Source organism: Typopeltis vanoorti, chromosome 5, assembly GCF_054136105.1.
Source record: "Typopeltis vanoorti isolate ZY-2024b chromosome 5, IOZ_Tvanoo_1.0, whole genome shotgun sequence".
In the NCBI taxonomy this organism is placed as follows: Eukaryota; Metazoa; Arthropoda; class Arachnida; order Uropygi; family Thelyphonidae; genus Typopeltis; species Typopeltis vanoorti.
Genome location: NC_143553.1, coordinates 66,105,482 through 66,128,522, shown reverse-complemented (window position 1 = coordinate 66,128,522; position 23,041 = coordinate 66,105,482). Strand labels below are relative to the sequence as shown.

Sequence of the window (23,041 nt, the reverse complement as noted above, 5' to 3'; positions counted from 1 at the left end):
CTGTTTGCTCACTTGGGAAAAATGGAGTAAAACCAGGTTAAAAATTGCTTGGTATCTTTAACATAATTATACCCAAGTTAAAAATACTTTCAACATTTAGATCTCCTCCTGAGATTTTTATTTAATAAGGTTAAAACACCTTATGGTAACTTGTTTTGGTAAAATACTTATAAGCTTTGCATTACTAAATCTTGGTATTTCTAGCCTGGCTCCCACTGATGAGACCTCAATAAAGGTTGAAATCAGTCTGGATAGTGGCCCCCTTTAATACAAAACATCATACATCCCCTTCTTGGAGATGTGTTTTGGCATTAAGGGTAAATATTAAGATTAGTGATCAGAGCTTGCTCCACCTTTACCACGAGTTGCCTTGGTCTTGCACTACCTGTGGGATCAGCTAGTCTTGCATCAATTGCAGGCGCAAACTTGACATTTTGTCTGTTTGCTCACTTGGGAAAAATGGAGTAAAACCAGGTTAAAAATTGCTTGGTATCTTTAACATAATTATACCCAAGTTAAAAATACTTTCTACGCACTTAAGTTTTTGGAGTAAATTTACTTTCAAGAAATCTATGAAAAGCCTGCCTAATCATAAAAAGTTTAGTAATGCTTGGATTAGGAAATTATGTGAGTTAGAATAAAGAATTGTGAACATTTTATGCAAAATATGCATTTCCAAACTTGTTGAAGTATCAGATACTTTATTTAAGACTGAAATATATGAGAAATATCATATCATGAAATATAATATCATATATGAGAAATACATCTCCTATACAGTCAGCTGTCTTTTAGTTTTTTTTTTTTTTTTTTTTTTTTTTTTTTTTGAAATGATATATGATATAAAAAAGAAAATATACAAATATTGTATGTAAGGAACAACAGGTTTTTCTATATGGTGTTTCATTTTTTTCTGATGAGTGTACTGGAGGGGGAAATAAGAATGGAAATAGTATTTACACAAACAGTAATATTCAGCACCAGTATATAAAATAATTGCCAGTTCAATAAATTTATTCATAATTACACATGCAAAATTTGAGTACACATCTCTCTTTCTGAAAGCAATGTTTCATTAAATAAAAAAAAAAAAGTCGTAGAAAATATTTGTTAAAGCAATTATATTATCATATGCAAGAACAACTATATTTCTAGAGGGTGAACTACTGATTACTATGGTTACCTTTGTTTTCTTTTGATTTTGTAGGTAATGTGCAATAGCATAATTATAAAACAGAAATATCAGTAGATATTTATTCAACACTAAATATATAGTCAACACTGGAGAGATAATCAATACAAAACACAAAGCTAATCTTCTTGAATGGCAGGTAATATCAAGTAGGGTGATATTGGCAAATATCAGAATGGAGAACTGGACAATGAGACATATTTTTACCTATGGTATCACAGAAGGTTCTACAAGAGAAGGAATTTTCCAAGGCTTCAGAGAAAGTAACTGACACAACAAAAAAGGAAAAGTTGGTCCCTGTTGGAGATCTAACTAGAAGAGTGGGAAACGATTGTCAGACATACAGAACATTTTGGAAAAATTTTGCGAAAAGAGCAAAGCTAATAATAATGACAAATACTTGTTGGATTTCTGCTAAGGAGATGGAGTGGGTGGTTATTACTAACACACACTGTTCAAAAATAAAAATGTGCACAAATTCACATCAAGAGAGGAGGCAAGGAATAAGAAAGGTCTCACTGACTATGTTATTGTTGATACTGATGTTTTCTCACTGGTGTATGACACTAGAGTGTACAGAGGGTTTGAAATTGATAGTGATCGCTATTTAGTTTTGAGCAGGATAAACTTGAACTTCGTATTGAAAAGAAGAACATGGAAGAAAGTTTTAAAGGAAATAAAAGTTGAGCAGCTCTCAGATGTGAACTGCAGACTAAAATACACAAACATTATTCAAGAAAAAATGAAAGCGTGTGAGAACAGGAACCAAACCTTGGAGATTGAGTAGCAAGCCCTAGAGAAAACATAAACTGATTCAGCCAGAGAGGCATGTGGTGAAGGTATCTGCAAAGATAGAAAAATTAGAACTCCATGATGGACACAGGAAGATAAAGTGCAAGCGAAGGAAAAGAAGAAAGCATTTCAAAAGTTCCTGGTGAATAAGTCAGCTTGTGTTCTTAGAGAATACAGAGACAAATGTAAGAAAGCTTAACACTGTGTAAAAGTAGCTAAACAAAAGTCATGCAAAGGCTTTGGTAAGAACATAGAAAATAAATATCAGGAAGGCGGCAAAATATTCTAGTGGTGATTGAAAAAGCTCAGAAATGGAGGAAAGAGAGCTGCAAAAGAAATTAGAGATGATAAAGGTGACATGAAAACTGGAAAAAAAGATATCCTTGATGAATGGAGTAATTACTTTGAAAAATTGCTAAATGAAACAACCAGTGATAGCAAAGTGGTAAAAAACACTGACCAGGCATGCAGTCAGGAATACATATCCATACTTGAAGTAGAAAAAGCCATCAAAAGCTTGAAATGTGGAAAGGCAGTGGGAGTAAATTATATTCAACCAAAAATGCTCAAGTATGGAGGTATAAAAGTCTCAGTGGCAGCACTGCATAGTTCAGAAGGAATGGACAGAGGGACAAATTCCAGATGATTGGAGTAGAGCTTTCATAGTAGCCATATATAAAAATGGAAATAAAACTGAATGTCAGAATTACAGAGGTATTTTCCTATTGAGTGTTTTGAGTTAGTAAGATTTATGCAAGTATACTTGAGAAACAGTTGACTACAATTTTGGAAGGGAAGCATGGTGAAGAACAAGCTAGATTTAGGCCAAATAGAGGCTGTCAGGATCAGATTTTCACATTACAACATTCAGTTGAGAAATCATGAGAATATAACAAAGATCTGTATTTAAGTTTTGTAGACATACAAAAGGTATAAGATATAAGACGAAGTGCCAAGAGAAAAGCTATTCAAAACGCCACAGTTATATGGTATCAATGAGACATTATATCAAGCAATACTTAGTCTTTATTTGAGTTGTAAGTCAGCAGTTAGAATTGAAGTACAGGAAGATGGTTTGATGTTAAATCTGGTGTTAGACAAGGATGTACATTAAATTAGAGATGCCGAGAAATTATATTCTTTGTTTAATCCTTTATCCAAGTGTAAGCAAAGTAAATTTACACAAGTAATTTCAGGACTGGAAAACTCGTATATAGAAGCTAACGACTTCACATCACTTGGCTTAGTATCCCATAATACAAAGCATATATCCTTACGGACATTTGTAATGCTATGCATTATGGACCACTACCTAAACCAGTTTCGGCCTTTATTGAGGTCTCATCTCTGGAGCCAGATGAGACCTCATCTGGCTCCAGAGGTGATACCAAGATTGCATTATGGGATACTAAAGCAAGTGATGTGAAGTCATTAGCTTCTATATATGAGCTGCTCAGTCCTGAAATTGTTTCAGGTGCAAACTTTGTTTGCTTACACTTGAATAAAGGATTAAACCAAGAATATAATTTCTTGGCATCTTTAATTGATAGTATAATCAAGTGAAAAAACTTCCAAAAATGTATATCATTCCGTCTGTGATTCATTATCTATATGGATCACATTATGAAGGAAAGCAGTATTAAACCTGATATCAAAATTGGAGATATTAATCTCAGCACTTTGCTTAATGCAGATGAGTTACACTTTTAAATAAATCCAGTACAAGTCTGCAAGATTCCCTGACTAAATGAATAACTGTTGTAATAAATTTGGTGTAAAAATCATCAATAACAAGACAATGAAAATTGGCAGACACACTGAAAACATCAACTGCATTGTGAATGGAGAACCTATAGAACAAGTAAAACATTTTAGCTACTTTGGCACAATTTTTAGTGAAGACAGTAAATTAAATATGGAAATAGACAACCGAATCAACAAAGCTGGTATGGTAGGAAGTCAACTGAATAAATTTATATGGAATAAGAGAGAAATTAGGCAAAACATTTAAATTAGTTGTATACAAGACAGTGTTCAAACCAATTTTAACTTATGGATCTGAGAGCTGGATTAGAAATAAAACACTTGACCAAAGACTAAAAACCACAAATATGAAAGTCCTGAGAATGATTAGGGGCATGAATAGATGGCACAAATGGCAATATAATATTAAAAACGAGGAAATTAGGAAGAACTTGACGTTGTTAGTATCAAGCAATATATTAGTACCACTAATCTTAGGTGGTAATGGTCACTTAAACAGAATGAGAAAGGAAAGATTAGCAAAACAAGTGTTCTCCACGAGGTTGGCAGGAAAAAGACCAGAGGAAGATCAAGATATAGGTGGATTGATACAGTAAAAAGCACCTTAGAAGACAGAGATATGATAATGTTGGAGTCTTGACAGATAACCGATTGATTTGGAGGATGTTGATAAGAAGTTAGTAATGATGTTTTTCATGTAGTACTAGCATAATATCCTGTACGTCTTTTGAGGGTACATGTCAGGAATTTGATGATGAGCAATAGACATTTATATACTCTTGTTGAAGAAATGAACCCATTTAAGGTACACATGATATTTTAAAAGCACGTGTTAAATACGAGGGGTTTCCGATAAGTAAGGTAACTTTTTTTTTCTTTTCAGGTGAAAGGGAATAAGATAAAGCAAAGTGGACAGACAGGCCCATTAATAACGTTCAAACTGACTGCTACTGCAGTGTGGCACTGGTATCACCTCACAGCTAATTCCAGTTGCAAGATGGCAGCTACTGTGTGAGTGTGGTCCAAAACAGATGTCCATGAAGTAGTCATTTTTTGGAAGCAAAAGTCGCTTCACTGAGTGACATTCACTGTGAATGGTTGCTGCGTATGGCGGATAGGTGATGTCAAAGAAGCAGCTGTATTTTTGGTGGAATGAATTTAAAGCAAGCTGTGGTGATATTGAAGAATCAACATTGGGCGGGTGAGCAGGCCTTCATCGAGACGGGCAGAAGACAACATTTCATGCATTGAGGGCATCATTCTTGAAGACTGGTAAGTGAAGCTACATAAAATTGCACAAGTGGTGAACGTGAGTAAATTCACTGATTCCGAAAATAGTTCACAATGTCCTTGGCTTTTGAAAGATGTGCTCTGACAATTGTTAGAGGAGTGCAAGGCAACACACATGGGAATGTGTCTGGAGAATCTGTTGCGATACAGCAACCAAGGCAAGACTTTTCTCACTTGCCTAGCCACAGGAGGCGAAACGTGGGTTTGTTTCTTTAGCCAGGAAAGCAAACAATACTCCATGTTAGAGGTTTAATGGAGCAATGACAGCACTAAGAAAAGATTAAAAACTAATTTTAATGCTTCCAATATTTTGTCTCAGTCACTGAGATATCTTCAGTGAGTACAAATAACACTTGTAACACAATACTAAATGAAACATGTGGGTGACTCTAAAGTCCTATTTAGGTGATGCACCCTCTATGGATGTTTGTAGGCAGCCTAGGATGTAAGCTGAGACATCTTACGATTATCGTTTCCCAAGTTTTGGGAAGTTTTATGCATCTATATTTGATTAGATTAGGTTGATTTCTGAGTGCTGTTGCAGATTCCAAAAGCAGTCTTTCTTTCTTAAATTGACTGTGTTGTAGCATGGCGGTTTCTTTCAGAAGATCCAGTGAGTTGTGTTCAATACATGATCTGCAAGGCAAGATTGACCATAGTCGTGATTGCAGATGTAAGATTTGTGTGTTCATATAAACAGACAGTGGCTGATCTGTCTGTTCAAAATAAACCAACTTGCAGGAACAGGATACTTTATAAACTCCAGGTACTGAGAGAGGAGGGGGCTGATTTTTGGTAGAAAGTATAAGGATAGCAAGTTTCCTGTGGTGCTCAAAAGCTGTGTAAAGGTTTTTTCTAACAACCTGGCTATTTTTTCTGATGTGCCACAGACATAGATGATGATGGCATTTCTGAAATCCATATGAACAGATGGCCGAGGAATGGGGGAGGAACTGTTTATTTTTTTAATTCTGTAATCACTGCAGCCATTGGATAGTGTTACGTTGTTGATTTTTCTTATAACTTTATTCTATTATTTGCATTCATGCCAACTAAGAATGAGATCTCTAATCTATCTCTCTGAGATCGTTTACTTTTCGAACACTGACAAATTTGTTTGTTTAAGTTGCGCCAGTCAGAGTTCTAGGACAGAAGAATTCTTGCCTCAGAGAAACCTCCCAGAGTTCTAGAGCTACTTAATCTTGTTAAAAGTTTAACGTGTCTGTAGAAATCTTAGCCTGCAGTCATGGCCTTGTTACTCTAAAATACCCTTATCTTCTCCTTATGCATAGGTTCAAACTTTTATGAGTGGTAAAATTAGTTTCATGCTTGGCTTACATAGCAAAACATGTTTATTAAGAATCTAATGAGTTTACAAATAGGTTTAAACATATCAAAAGCATATCACATTATCATTACTAAATCAATTGACAAACAATGAAGGAACATCTAATTAATAAACATACAACTCATATCCTTAGGTTAAATAAATAAATACACACTTAGCATAAAATACATGTATTCATAATTCCTAACTTCAATTGCCAACATAGACCCCTCCACATTAATTAGGTCTCGCACAAAATCTTAAATCTTCAGACTACCAGTCCAATGGAACTAACAAATTGCTAAGCACATTAATCACTCAAAAGTTCTCTAAATAATTGTCCATCTTCCTTTCCAACTAAATTCTCATTCACTCTTTTCCTCTAAAGCTAATTGTTAATTGAATAAGAAATTTCTGTACATTACCACCACCATTTGAGGTTGCTGTTTCCCTTTCATCGGTCCTTTTTCCTTAGATACCTTTCTGCTTCAGTGGGTTGCGTCCACATGGAGGTCACGTTGCTCATCACACATAGCCATTTTTCTGCACTCTGCTTGGCAAATGCTTGTCTCGCTGGTCACTATCGTTAGCCTGATCTCCTTCCAGAGGGAAACCTCCACTGTCTCATCCCAGTAAAAACCTTTACCAATGGCCCGAATTGGTGGATGCCACCATCTCGTGTACAGCTCGTCTGATACTAGTTAGTCAGCAATGAGGAAAGGCTTGCTGTCGGTCATCACAGAGCTTCCTTCCACTGGTCAGCATTGTAGCTTCAAACGAGAGCGGAAACAGAAAAAACGGGGGGGGGGGGGGGTGAAACCCGCATTTATTCTCCTTCGTCCCGCCCTCTTTTGGTTACAGAAATTTCTGATGCCGCCTTCCTATTCGCCCTCACGTCACAATTCTTCTCCTTGAAGAGCGCTCTTTTCGTAGAATGCGAGTTCAATTCGCTTTCCACGAATGCTTTTGCCTCGGGCGGTACGCTATCGTAGGTAACTCACACGTACTTTGGACCTTTGTTAGCATTTTGACATACATTTTGCATAGAGTATATTTTAATCACTAATGCTTTTAAACAACAAAATTTCTATTTAGACAGACAAATTTCTTCTCCTTATTACTTCCTTTAAGGTAAAATCAAATATGTTCTCTTTTTACAATTTGTTTTCTTCATAATAATACAAGTATTTCTTGGTCAGTATTGTATTTTTGTTAAATCTTGAGTGAATGACCCTTTTGATGAAAAGATCCTCATTCAAGATCTAAAAAAGCCCCCCCCCCCCCCCCCCCCCTGTACTAAAAAAAAAATTTCCTAAAATTTTTTTCTAAGTTTTTCCTCACTTCTCTGGAGATGACTCTTCCACTTTGATCTTAATTCAAACTCACGCTTGGGCCAGAATACATTGCTTTCCACTAGACATACACTTGTCACTAGCTATCCTGCTGTAAGATCTCTTAGTCATATTACCCATGCTGATGTGGTTAATTTCTATTGTCCCCTTGTAGGTGGTATTCTGCTTCTCGTTTGATTTCGCTACCCTCTGGTATCTTAACTTCCTCCGTGTTGCCAGCATCAGGATTTTCTTCCCCCTTTGATAAGGAAGTTTCATCTGATCCTGATTGAGTGCATGCCACATGACTCTCCCTTTCCTTAGTCAGATCCACTTTTCATGCACTGAGACTTGTTATTCAGAGGTATGCCTCCCTTACTCTGAGCTTGAGATTTTTGATCTGTCACAGTAAATTTCTTTCTTCCAAGGAAACAAACCTCCTCTCTCGAATAGTTGCAAGAGAAACCATACTTTCTTAAAAAGTCCTCCCCTAGAATCAACCTCAGATGAGAGAGAGTTTCTGGGTAGGTCCATGAAGTTATGCCACACATGCAAGCCAAAATCGGGCAGTCCCACTCTCAGTCTACATGAATATACATGAGATATACATGAATAGTAGAAGGGGATACCCCTAAAAGTCTGGTAGTTCTTCTAAGACGTTTGATTCTTCTCTTTACGTAGGGCTCCAGTTCCTTGAGATATTTCTCCAAGATAATGGAGGCTTGGAAACCAGTGTCAATGAATGCCCTGAAACTCCTCCCACAAATTCTTCCATTCACTGTCATTCTAGGGAATTGTCCCTGACCCTGTTGCTCCCTTTCGTCAGATTGCCTAGTGCAAATATGTGACCTTGTTTCTAATTGATATCTTCCTCTCGAGTTTCCTGGTGTGACAAAACAGTCTCAGGCAAAATGCCCCCATTTGTTGCAACTGTAGCACCTAGGAATTTCTCGACGATAACTCCTCTTAACTTCTCTGCCCGAGGACAAAGGAGGTTCGTGTTGCACTTGGCAGACAGTTTTGTCAGCTTCTGCATTACGAGTCCATCTTTTCTAACATTGGTTGTTGTAACTTTTCAACCTCTCTATGAATGAGATTTGTTATCCTATCTTCTTGAAGGGAAAAATTCTCCTGATCCTTTGGAGAGCCTGACGTCAATTGACTGAGAACTGTGTCAAGACGTTCCATGACAGGCTGTTGCAACTTCTCCACCTCTTGCCTAACTAAGGAGTGAACCATGCTAAAATCACAGGCACCAACAGCAACACTACATATTCATTCGGTCTTTTTCCCCTTAATCCTTCTCTGCACCTTCTGTTTCTCTTTCCCTTCCAAGCCCTCCTTTACAGGATTGGAATCCCTAGCAGTGTCTTTACCTTCCTTGATTACATTAACTGATCCAACCATGGCTGCGGGACAAAGATCCCTAAGCAGCTGTTCTCTTTCCTTCACTGCTTCGTAACAATCCTTCAAATTGGTTATGTCCTTCCTCCTTGTTATTACTCTAAAATTCCCTTATCTTCCCCTTATGCATAGGTTCAAACTTTTATGAGTGGTAAAATTAGTCTCATGCTCAGGCTTACATAGCATCACATGTTTATTAAGAATTTAATGAGTTCACAAATAGGTTTAAACATATCAAAAGCATATCACATTATCATTACTAAATCAATTGACAAACAATGAAAGAACACTCTAATTAATAAACATACAACTCATATCCTTAGGTTAAATAAATAAAGACACACTTAGTATAAAATACATGTTCATAATTTCTAACTTCAATCACCACCATAGGCCCCTCCACATTAATTAGGTCTCGCACAAAATCTTAAATCTTCAGACTACCAGTCCAATGGAACTAACAAATCACTAAGTGCATTAATCACTCAAAAGTTCTCTAAATAATTGTCCATCTTCCTTTCCAACTAACTTCTCATTCACTCTTTTCCTCTAAAGCTAATTGTTAATTGAATAAGAAATTTCTGTACATTACCACCACCATTTGAGGTTGCTGTTTCCCTTTCATCGGTCCTTTTTCCTTAGATACCTTTCTGCTTCAGTGGGTTGCGTCCACATGGAGGTCACGTTGCTCATCACACATAGCCATTTTTTTGCACTCTGCTTGGCAAATGCTTGTCTCGCTGGTCACTATCGTTAGCCTGATCTCCTTCCAGAGGGAAACCTCCACTGTCTCATCCCAGTAAAAAACCTTTACAAATGGCTCGAATTGGTCTTGCGTACAGCTCGTCTGATACTAGTTAGTCAGCAACAGGGAAAGGCTTGCCATCGGTCATCACAGAGCTTCCTTCCACTGGTCAGTATCATCAGCTCTGAACAAGAGCAGGAACAGAAAAAATGGGGGCTGAAACCCATGCGAACCTGCATTTATTCTCCTTTGTCGCACCCTCTTTTGGTTACAGAAATTTCTGATGCCGCCTTCCTATTCACCCTCACGTCACAATTCTTCTCTTTGAAGAGCGCTCTTTTCGTAGAACGCGAGTTCGATTCGCTTTCCACGAATGCTTTTGCCTTGGGTGGTACGCTATTGTAGGTAACTTGCACGTAACCTTTGGACCTTTGTTAGCATTTTGACATACATTTTGCATAGAGTATATTTTAATCACTAATGCTTTTAAACAACAAAATTTCTATTTAGACAGACAAATTTCTTCTCCTTATTACTTCCTTTAAGGTAAAATCAAATATGTTCTCTTTTTACAATTTGTTTTCTTCATAATAGTACAAGTATTCTTGTTAAATCTTGAATGAATGACTCTTTTGATGAAAAGGTCCTCATTCAAGATCTAACAATAGGAAGGTGTTGTGTATACGGTTGAGTTCAGTTGAAGGAGAGGTTCCACTGGGAAAAAAGATTATAGTCCGTATTAGTTAGGGTTTTAATGATGTCATTTTGTTGAGAGGGATGGTGGTACTAAAGTTTGTGGATATATCTACCTGAGTGAGTGGATTTTCTATATACAGTGACAGAAAAGTTACCGTTTGGAAGCCGTGTTACTAAGGTGTCGAGGAAGGGTAAACTATTGTCATTTTCCTGTTCCATCGTAAATTGGATTCTCACATGTAGACTATTGAGGTGACTGACGAAGGAGTCTAATTTGTCTAAACCATGAGGCCAAATCAAGAATGCATCATCTACATATCTTAGTCAGATAGAAGATCTGAGAGGGGCTAAGTCTATTTGTTGTAGACTATTGAGGTGACTGACGAAGGAGTCTAATTTGTCTGGACCATGAGGCCAAATTGAGAATGCATCATCTACGTATCTTAGTCAGATAAAAGATCTGAGAGGGGCTAAGTCTATGGCTCGTTTTTTAAAATTTTCCATGTAAAAATTGGTGGTGGTTGGGGGGAGGGGGGGGGGACCATAGCAATTTCCTCCATCTGTTTGTAAATTTTGTTCTGCCAAGAAAGATAACCAGAAATGATGGTATTAAGGAAATACTGGTAAACAGCAAGGTGATGTCAAAGCTTACCAATATATCTGTATTGTTTAAAGCTAGATTCTCAATTAAGGTTTTAAATGGGTAGAGATTTTTGATATAGGATGTGGTAAGTCCAGTGAGGGAAAGGTAAGAGAATTTGCCAGCTGTTTTGACAATTTGTGGCATGGAGAATCAGTGGCATCTACTATAGGTCTTGAGAGGGGGGGGGGGGTAGTTTTCTCATTCCTTCTGCCCAAAATCACATATTTGGGTTGGGGAGAGGGAAGAACCAAAGGGTTATAGTTTTTTTCGTAATGTCAGGTGACAAGGAAGATACTTTTTTAAGTGAGTTTTTAAAATTATTTTAACTTGTGTTTTTGTAGGAGTGATCTAGTGGGATGTAGGTAGAGATGTCTTGGAGTATAATATCCATTTTTCTATTAAATTCCATGGCATTATCCTTATATGCTCTGGTGATGACAATACTTTTATCCTTCCATAACTTTCTGAGAGCAGCGAGTTGACCAGAAGATAAGATTACTTTTTGGCAGCAATGAGTGGGAGAGAATATTGGCAACATCAAGTCTGATGTTGTTGGACATTTTGGGAGCTAAGTAAAAGATTCTACGTTCTATGCTGTACATTAGTTCCAGCAACAGCACTTCTTTTGGTGCAATGGCAAAATTGTGGCTCAGGCTTAGGGCGCTGATGGCACCTTTGTTGAGACTCTTCAAAGATAGATTCTACTCTATGAAGCGTGTTGATGAGCTTCTTTATTTTTATTTTTAGGAATTCTTTATGTGCAGATGCTTCTGAGATGTCCAAGTACAATCTGAGCTCTCAGCAATCCTCAATCTTGAACTTTGGTACATTCTCTTGGACATCTCAGAAGTTCCCACTGTCTGAAAAGCATGGCCGCAGTGTTCTGGGCTCACATTGTGTTGGTGAACTTCTTACAAAAGGGAGGAACAATCAATCCAGAGATTTACTGTGCAACGGTGAACAAACGTAAAGCCAATATTCGACACAATGACCAGGACTCCTGATAAGTGGCATGATTTTGGTGCATGATAAGCTACTTTACACACACTGTGCACACTACTTATGAGTGGTAGAACTGTAATTGTTGGGGGAAACTCTGCCAACACCCCCCCCCCCTCCGACAGCCAAGACTTAGCTACTTCAGACTTCCATTTGATCAGTCCCTTCAAGAAACACCTTTCACTACAGATGAGGAAGTTCATCAGGAAGTGCAATGTTGATTACTGGGTGGGCATGGACTTCTTCACTACTGGTATTGATAAACTGATCCATCATTGAACCAAGTGCATCAATAAATTTAGAGACTTTGTGGAGAAGCAGTGCATGTTCACTGCTTTCTTATTTCTTGGTGTATAATTTTAACTTCCTAATATAAAACATCCTCAAGAAAAAAAAAAAAAAAGTGTTACCTTACTTTTTGAAAATCCCTCATATATAAACTATGAAAAAATACTGTTGAGATATTTTCTATAACATGAAAACAACCCTATTCATAAATATTATTACACAAAAATTTTATCAAAAAAATAAATAAATTAGAACTGGCATGTCCACACAATTCTTCACACAGTTCATTATGGGAAAATTCTTCAATAGAAAATTGAAATAATAATGTAATGATACACATATAAATGAAAAGCAAAGGGAAAATAAGAAATATTTAAGAAAATATAGTTTCTTTCTGTATTATTTATTTAATTATATTTTATTTAGCTTTTTTTTATAATATTTTTATTCTATATAAAGTAAAATTAATATTTTGTATTTTACTGATTGATGAGTGCCCTAATTTCTATTCATTTCTCAAGATGTTAATCTTTTTATTTTTTCCCTTTTAGATACTTCAGGTTCTGTAGATGGGATAATAATTTTTTTACGAACTTCATTAAAGTGATTAGTGAATAAGGGCATCAAATTTAAGAATGTTTATTTACTTCTGTAACTTTTCACTATTTTTCAGCACACAAGAATCCAAATCTGATTTTACTGAACTAATTCAGAAGATGGGGTGCTTTCAATTATAAGATACCGATGTATTTTGTAACTGACTCCACTTTTCATGTGTAGTAAACAAATTATAAAGACTATTATTATTTTACAGGGCTAGTTTAAGATTTATATGTGCACCTCTGAGTAATTATATTAAAGAAAATGATGCTAAAAGTCTGCTGTTGAAATACTAGTCATCATCACCTCATTTCCCTATTGTCATATAATACTAGTATTATATGACACAAAGAAATTTTAAAATTGATATTTTAAATAATTGTCTTCTCAATTAAAGTATATGTGCATGCTTCCAAAGAGAAATACATAATTAATTCTCACAAACTAATTAATTAACTGTGTGGTTGGAAAGTGAGTATGTTAACCATTCAGCCAACCAGATCAACTACAGATATTTTAAATTACAGTTTATTTTTGAACTGCTCACAAGAGAATTAAATAGCTACGAATTTAATTTTTGTCTTTTTAATCAATAAGACAAATATTACCAAATATCAATTTTAAAATTTCTTCATTTCAAAGAAATTTTACCTTAGAAATTTTCGAAGGAATTTTGCCTTAAGCAGATAGTGAACGGATTTATGCAATTTGAACATCATTTCCTTTAATATAATAACTTGTATATGATACAACAACTTGTATCATATACAAGTCTTAAACTGGCCCTGTAAAACAAATTTAGTCATCCTAATCTCTTTATTATGCAGGAAAAGTGAAGTCCGTTCCAAAATACATGGGTATCCTATAATTGAAAGCACCTGATCTTTTGAATTAGTTCAGTTAAAAAAAAAAAAATACATACATATATATATATATATATATATATATATTTTCTTTCTTTCTTAAATTTGGTGGTCTCAGTGGCTGTAAAAAATTAATATCCTGTCATCAGAGCAAGTAGTATCCAAGGAAAAAAAAAATTAACATTTAAAAAAAAAAAACAGAATAATCAATAAAATATTATTATTATTAAGAGAGACCTCCAGGGAGAGGACTCATCAAGGGAGGGCCCCCCGACACACACACCAGCTATCATATTTGTTCTTGAAATCATTTACACTACTTGCACACATTTCAATCATGCATCACTCTATGAGAGAAAAACTCTAGCCTTCACCCACTTCTTAGCTGCATTCATTCTGAGCTTCCAAGGATGCCCTCTTGTCTTTTCCCCACCCTCCATAAATTGAAAAATTCCATCAACAGAAATCCTATATGACTCTTTCAGAAGTCTGTAAGTCTCAATCATATCACCCCTCTTTCTCCTGTTTGCTAGTGTCTGCAGTCTACAAATTCTCAACCTGTCTTCATAATCAGTATTTCACAATCCTGATATCATTTTTTAGTACTCACCTTTGCACTCTCAACACTATATCAGAATCACAATGGAAACCAGGAGACCAGACCTGTGCCAAATAGTCGAAATGAGGTCTTATCAAGGCCTTGTAAAGAGTCAAAATGACATCTTATCTTTATAAGTGAAAGTTCGTTTCAGCATTGCAATTATCTTTTGAGTAGTATTTGCAATCTTCGCTGCATGGCCAATGAACAAGTTGTTTCCCTTAGTAAACCCATGCAGTTCATTGCAAAGCAAAGATTCATTCTCAAACCATTTCTGAATGCTATGCGAGTCCTGATTAATCTTTTCAAAATCTTTACCACCACTCCTGAGATGCTGATTGGGCGATAGCTGGATACACCTTCTGTAATAGAATTCCCATACATTCTTTCCATTCCTGTGGAATCTTCCATGTTCAGACTCAAATTACACTGCTTGGTGAAAGGAATAGCCAGTTCAGCTGAACACCCTTTTAGTACCCATGCTGATATTCCAATAGCCCCTATTGCTGAATTCTTATTTAGTTTGCGCAACAGTTCTAATACCTGCTCGTCATACACTTGAGTTTCTTCATCCAGTGAAGAGGTAGCAGTGAACTCAATGTTCCATACACCAGGTTGATAGCTTTTAGCAAAATGGGTACTCATTAGTTGAACAATCTCTAATGCATCTGTCACCATCATACTATCTGCATTCAGTAGTTATTCTTTCAAATTCATTCATTTTTTTTTTTTACTTGCAGCATAACAATAGAATTCTTGGGGGTTGTCTTTAGCTTGCATTGCCAGTTGCTTTTCACTCAGGCTTAGTTAGCTTTCTGTACTACAGTTTTGAATCTTCTGGCCTACTGCTTATAATTTTCATAACAGACATCATCCTTATGCACACGGTATTCCTTCCACACCAACCTTTTCTTACGAATCTCTTGCTTAATAAGATTACACATCCATTTGACTCCTACCCTATTTATACTTTGAACTCTTGGGACACATTTGTATATTGCATCATTTAAGTATTTTTTAAATGCCTCCCATGCACTGTCAATATTCTTTTCATCCAGTAACCGATACCGTTGTGCTGAACTCAGTATACTCCTCAGTTGGTCATAATTTCCTGCTTTGTAGTTCAGCATACAATAATCTTTGCTGAATAGAACATGCATAAACTTAGCCACTTTGCAAGTCAGTACTGCATGATTACTATCAGCGATCGTAGGCAGAATAGTTAAATCTTTAATTCAAACACCCTCTGAAGCTATAATCAAATGTAACACTCTTTGAACTCAAGTTCGTTTGGTCACATGCTGCCTGAGGAAGTTGTGATGAGATTTTACTGCTACCGAATCAATGTTTGGATAATTAAAGTTCCCTATTATGATTACTCTTTTCATGCCCATCGTCTTTATTTGGTGATGCATTTCTTCATCACTAGAAACCAATCCACCAGGTGTGTAATTTCTTCCTATTATAATTTAGTTTCCCTGATGCTGTGCTGGGTCTCATACCAGTTATTAGTTTTTCAAGAATCCTGATTCCAAACGGGATCACCTAATGGTCAATGCCAAATAACTGGGAGGAGACCTCATCACCTTTCAGGAATGCGGCAAACAATACCCCATTGTGTATTTTATCTTGTTAGATTTCACCTCACTGCCACATGAAAAACTGTTACTAGTATTACTATCATAGACTCAACACTAACTGGATTCAAGTCGTCTGATATCATTAGCAGCATACCCTCCTTTCCTATCTTGTCTGTTCTTGCTAAAAATACTGTACCCTTTACACTCGATACCAGTTAGTATATCTGATTCTAAGAGTTAGGTTTCAATGATGCCTAAAATCTTAGGTCCCAATATATTGACCAAGGCAACAAACTCTACTCCTTTGTTTTCTGATACTCCTAGCATTTGTGTACAGACACGATAAGCTACCTGAATATTCTTTTGTATACTGTCTGTAGTCTGCATGACACATTTGGACAACTTGCATGAGAAGATATATGCAGACGTATGTGTCTCACTCTCTTATATGTGCAGACTTCTTTGCACACGTTTGATGTGTCTGAACCAGACAAACACAAAGGCGAAATTGTTCTCACCTCATACTCATTTCCATGATATTACCCATTCCACATAACATTGTCTCTCTCTCTCTCTCTCACTCACTAACACACACACACACACACACACACACACACACACACACACACACACACACACACACACACACACACACACACACACATTCTCACCATTCCTTCCATTATAATTTAGTTTCCTTCACTCTGTGTTGCATCTCATACCAGTTATTAGTTTTCCAAGACTTCTGATTCCAAACAGTTTTGTTTAAGGGTCAAAGCCAAATAACTTAGAGGAGACCTCCACATCGCTTTTCAGGAATGCAGAGAACACTCCACTACCACATGAAAAACTGTTACTAGTATTACCATCGTAGATCTCAATACTAACTGGATTCAAGTCATCTGATATCATTAGTAGCCTAACCCTCCTCTCCATCTTGTCTACCCTTCCTAAAAATACTGCACCCTTTACACTCGATACTAGTTAGTATATATATCTGATTCTGACAGCCACGTCTAATTAATGCCTACAATACAATGTCTCAACATATTGTCCAGGACAACAAACTCTCCGCCTTTGTTTCTGATACCCCTAGCATTCATGTATAGACAAAATAATCAACCTGCATGTCCTTTTGTATACTTTTGTTTGCATGACACAGTAGGACAACTTGCAGATCTCTATTCCTCTCTAGTGTCTTATACATGTATACATCTTTGCACACATTTGATGGATGCAAACCGGATGAACCCAAACGAACCGGACAAACATTATCTCCTCGTAATCATTTCCATGACACTGCCCATTCTCATCATTAACACAGTTACATAATGCTTCGCTATTACACTAATATTCTCACCATGCCTCCCTTTATAATTTAGTTGCCCTGACAACGTGTTAAATTTTACAAGTTACAAGTTTCTCAAGACTCCTGATACCAAACTATATTTTCATATTTTCAAACTTTAATTTCAATTTAAATTGAATAAAAATATGAAAAAAGATAATAAAACATAATTAAAGAAATAATACAGAAATCTCTTCTCATCTAATCTTCCTTTTACCCTCTTTTACCTTGCGGTGTCGAGGGTTTGTTAATCATCAGACCTTAAACCATTCACAGAATAAGGTGGTCAGCCCTACTCCCTGGTGTATCTTATGTCCTGCAGGGTTGAGTTCTCAAGGCCGGTTTGCCTGCTTTGCAGGATGAAAAACCCCAGGATAAACTGGGGAAAAAACCCTGCTGTCCATGCCCAAGACTGGCTAACTTGTCTATGGCTGAGGGAGATACTTCAGCTCCTCACATCACTGACAGGAATCGAACCTAGGACACTCCTTCCTCAGGCATATGGTTGTGAAGTGCACAGCCACTAAGCTAACCGCAGACATAATATAGAAATACAGAAAGTAATTATATTTTTTAAAATGATAAAAATGTATCTGCCCAATGTAGAAAGGACATGATAAATTATGTGGATCAATCAAACTCCCATCAGATGCATTAATGTTCAACTTCCAGTCTTTTTTTTTTTTTTGGCATAAAAACACGAGTACCTGTTTGTTTTAGCCAAAAAAAAAGACAAGGAGTTTAAACTTGTCTTTGGCTTTCACTTCATCATTCAAGAACTACATTATCATAAGTTGAGTTGCAACCTAGTTGTTCATATTCTTTCTTTTTTTTTTGGGGGGGGGGGATTGAGACAGTTTTCCCGTACCCCGTAATATCTTTATATAATAATAAATATAATAAATTAAAGATGCCAAGAAATTATATTCTTGGTTTCATCCTTTATCCAAGAGTAAGCAAACAAAGTTTGCACGTGAAGGGACATCACGATTGGGCTACTTGTATATAGAGACTAATGACTTCACACAATTGCCTTAGTATCCCATAATGCAATGTACATACCCTTACAGATTAGCATTTATACATTATTCCCATAATGTAAAGTGGGAATAATGTTGAAACCAGTCTGGGTAGTGGCCTTTCATTTAGCCTCTATATACAAGTAGCCAAGTCGTGAAGTCACTTCAGGTGCAAACTTTGTTTCCACTTGGATAAAGGATGAAACCAAGAATACAATTTCTTGGCATCTTTAATTTATAGTATAACCTATGGGAAAAAACTTTGAAAAACTTGATCACAACTCCAGACAAGCAGATTGGCCTATAATTTGAAGCCTTAGTCTTATCACCCCCTTTATGAAGCAGAACAATTTCTCCATCTTTCCACTCCTTTTGAACTTGGGCTAATCTAAGACTCATGTTAAAAATTTAAGTTAAAGCTCTTGTACTCCATGGAACATCATTATTATTTTTCTGACCTCAATGGAGTCATAAGACTCATTGTGGAGGGTTAATACTAGTGAACACAAAGTGTATCATACCATGCCTTAAACTCATCCAGTTTTGCAAATTCACCACCCTCTCAGGCAATGCATTTCACCATGCTTCTATCACTCTCTCTCCATGCAAAAAAAATTACTTCTTACCCTTTTACTCACCACCTTCTGCAGCTTCCAGAAATGGCCACTTGTCCTTGCTTCTTTCCCTCATTCTATTATGAAAAATCTCCTCAGCATTAATATGACAATAACTCTTCAACAGCTTAAATGTCTCAACCACCTGCCCCCTTTGCCTTCTATCCACCAAACTCTGCACTCTTCATGATGCCTGTCTTCATAATCAGTATTGTAGTCCTGATATAATTTTTGGTTATTCATCTCTGCATACGCTCCAAGGTTACTTCATCTCCTTCAAATTCCGGTAACCAGATCTGAGCACAGAAATCCAGATGTAGTTTTATCAAAGCTTTATACAATGGGACCAACACACTTTAATCTCTCATGGCCAATGTTCTTTTCAACACTGCCGCAATTTTCTGATATGTCATCAAAACCTTTGCAGTATGTGCTTGGAACTTCAAATCTCTATCCACAATCACCCCAAGATCCCTTGCTTCCTCCACTTATTGCAGTATAACTCTACCAAGTGAGCATGAAGCATCTCATCTGTAGATCCCAAATTTTAAAGCCTTATAACTGGCTGCATTAAACTGATATCCCCATCCATTTGTCCACCTTTCCAGCTTATTCAAATCCTCGGCACTATTATTAATAATCCTACCAAATTTACATCATCTGCAAACAACTGAACATCTCTCTCTGTATTCCTGTGCCAATATCATCGACATAAGGACTGAACAGTAATGGTTCCAGGACTGAACCCTGTGGAACTCCACCTGTAACCTTTCTATCCCTACTGCTCCGCCATATACAACTCTCTGATATCTATAAGAGAACTAATCACCAACCCAATCCACTAACCTGATATTCAAACTATGTAACGTAACTTAAAAATGAACTTGTCCTGTGGCAACCTACCTTGCAAAAATTTAAAAAATAACATTGTATTTACTCTTGTTACTCTATTGTAAAAGGTAACCAGATTACTAAAAGAAGAAAAGTATACTTGAATCTTTTTTGTCAACAGCCTTGACACACTTCTTGGAGAACCAAGAATAAAGGGGAAAAAAATATGAATGGGGAATGAATGTCTTAACCCATTTTTTTCACCATTCTTTATAATTTCAGTATTTTTTTTTATTATTATTACATTTTATTTGAGATCCTGCAGTTTATGAATATATATATTCTATTTTCTCTCTCTCTCTCTCTCACACACACACACACACACACAGAGAGAGAGAGTGTTCTCGGAAAGAATTCAATGGACACCCCAATGGGCAAGATGCATTATGCCATGTATCGAGTCACATGTTTGTAGCTGGTATAAATTGGAGGAATATAATGCTCCCATGTCATTGCAACTGTGTCCAGGTGAAATAGCTGTGGGAGGAAAACTGACAGAATTTGAAAGAGGCATTGCTAGAGGATGCCATGTTGCAGGCTTTTTTTTTTTTTTTTTTTTGCCAAATTGGGCCATTCCAGGTCACAATCACTGATATCATACTGAGATGGAAGCACAGAGAGTCAACTGCAAGTGTTACCTGCAGTGGACAATCCACCACACTCACCGAATGTGATCATAGGCTGCTATGAGGATAAAATGTAAAATCTGCTGTTTGTCGGCTAACACACTGAATGCGGAGATCTGGTCATAAACACAAATCTGCACAAAAAACATTCAGAACTGAGGCCTGCAACATGGGCGAGTCTCAGTTCTTGCATATTGTGGAGCAGTCTCCACAATGTGCAAACCCTACATCACCCAAACCAACATGCAGCATCATCTTCAGTGTAAAGAGCATTTACAGTGGGATGTGGAAGGTTGAAAAGCTGTGAAAAGGAACCACAAATCACGCTAATGATTTGTCGTTCCTTTTGATCTTGAAATGCACTTCAATAATTAAACAATTTAAAAGAACTCTGCAGAGCCCACACAGATTGTTTTTCTTCAACACAAGACAGCATCAAACATAATGATTTCCTTCAATAGTTGGACACAATCTGAGATTTTAATGGTATTATATCTAAAGAAATTATTTCTGTGGTCCATATAAGTATGCTGTAATCAGAGTCAAATGTAAATTAAAGGCTGGATATATTCAATTTATTTAATGGTAAATCTCAAATGAAATATAGTGTGCTTATTTATTTCATCCTAAAGCTTTTTTCCATGACTGAGAATGAACATAATCTGCGAAATATGTGTTTGTTGTTGCTAATTAAAATCATACTTTGATTTTGATACAATCATGAGACCCAGTCTCTTACCCATTTTCCTTTATTCCTCAGAATTATCTCTTCATGGTTTTCAAGATCAAATACTTTTTTCTCCAGGGTGAGTACAACCTGTAGAAAATGTTAAGTATCTTTCAGAATTCATTTTCAGCGTAATTATTTTTTAAAAATAAGAAATATTAATTTACAATCTGAGATGAAAAGTGATATTAAAATTTAAAAAAGTCTGTAAATGTTTGCTATTAGGCATTTCCATGTTCTCAGTGTATTAAAACATTGAAAACCACTATATCTACTGATAAAAAATAATAAAATAATTTTATTTTCATAATGATCAAGTATAATGCAAGATAAAAAAAAAAATTAATACATGAAGTAATATTTATTTCCATGGTGAATGAAATTATACATTATGAATAATCTAGATATTTTTCTTTGTCTATATACTACAATTTCTATTAATATTTATATAGAGAAAATTATGAATTATGTGGAAAGAAAAGGCTGGTATTGCTTGGACATCTTTCTTTCTTCCATAGCCTTGGTCAACCAGTGTTTATCGGAAACCTACCTTTACTGCCAGATATATTTATCAAAAGTTTGCTTATCACACCCTTCCAAAAAATCACTGTTGTGAAGTCATTAGTTAATAGAGAGCACAATGTTTTCTCTTCTTCCTTAGGCTTGCAACAAGAACTTTTCACTATTAAAACTTTAATGGAATTAATATGTGCCTCCATAGCGCAATTGGAAGAACAACGGTACGTTGTGCCATTCGATTGAGAAAGGCCTAAGTTCTATTTTCGTCATGACAGGAGGAATCTTTATATGGACTTTTTCAATCGAAGGTGAGTTAGCCGATCTCATACGGAGGTAGCAGGGTTTTTTCTCCCGGAAACTTGGGTTTTTCATCCTGCATACAGACAAATTGGCCCTTCAGAACACACGCAATTTACAGACAAAAAAATACTAGCTGTGGTGGTGGTGGGCAGTGGATGGTGCTGATGTAGATGATTGGTAGTAGAGGATCGGTGTAGTGGTGGAGATGGAGAGTTGTACAATAGGTGTCCTCCCACAATGAGTCTTCAGACTCCTTGGAGGTGTCATGAATAATAATAATAATAGTAATAAATGGTTACAATCCTCATCAAATCCAACAGATAACTATTACTTTCCAACAATTAAAGATTCTTTGACAGACACAAGGTTCCGATCCTTTATATTTCTGGTATCTCTGAACCAATTGGTAGAATTTTAAAGAGGTATCAATTTAATCCACATATTTTCTTATCAACAAAATTTCTTATCTGTTACCATCTACAAAAGACAAACTGTTGCCTCTATCTTTATCTGGTGTTTATCAGATCCCTTGTCAATATAATTTGACATGCTTTGGGCACACAGACCATTCTGTGGAAGCATAGAATTAATGAACGTCAATATATTACATTGAATACATGAAATCTCAAGAGCCTGGTCTGGCACAAGCATGGTATTGATAATAAACAAAGTATCCTGTGGAATGAAGTTCATCTTCTCCATAGAAGCAGTTTTAAATATTAATGCCTTTTCAAAGAAAGTTGTGAAACCATTTTACACTATCCTAAGCTGAATCAGAATGATTCTCTCTCTCTCTCTCCCTGCCAAACGTATGAGAGATTCCCATCTTATGTAAATTTCAAAAATTGTTTTTAATTATTTTTATTGTTTTTAATATTACAGGTA

General features: G+C 36.2%; 1 protein-coding gene across 1 annotated transcript in view; it reads right to left on the bottom strand.

The window, feature by feature from the left end:
• 5PtaseI (inositol polyphosphate-5-phosphatase A) overlaps positions 1-23,041 on the bottom strand; it is a 458,282-nt gene that overhangs the window by 171,571 nt on the left and 263,670 nt on the right. Inside the window, exon 11 of the mRNA XM_090393013.1 lies at positions 21,350-21,427. Within this exon, the coding sequence (XP_090249139.1) occupies positions 21,350-21,427 (78 nt within the window). The remainder of the gene's footprint in view (positions 1-21,349; positions 21,428-23,041) is intronic.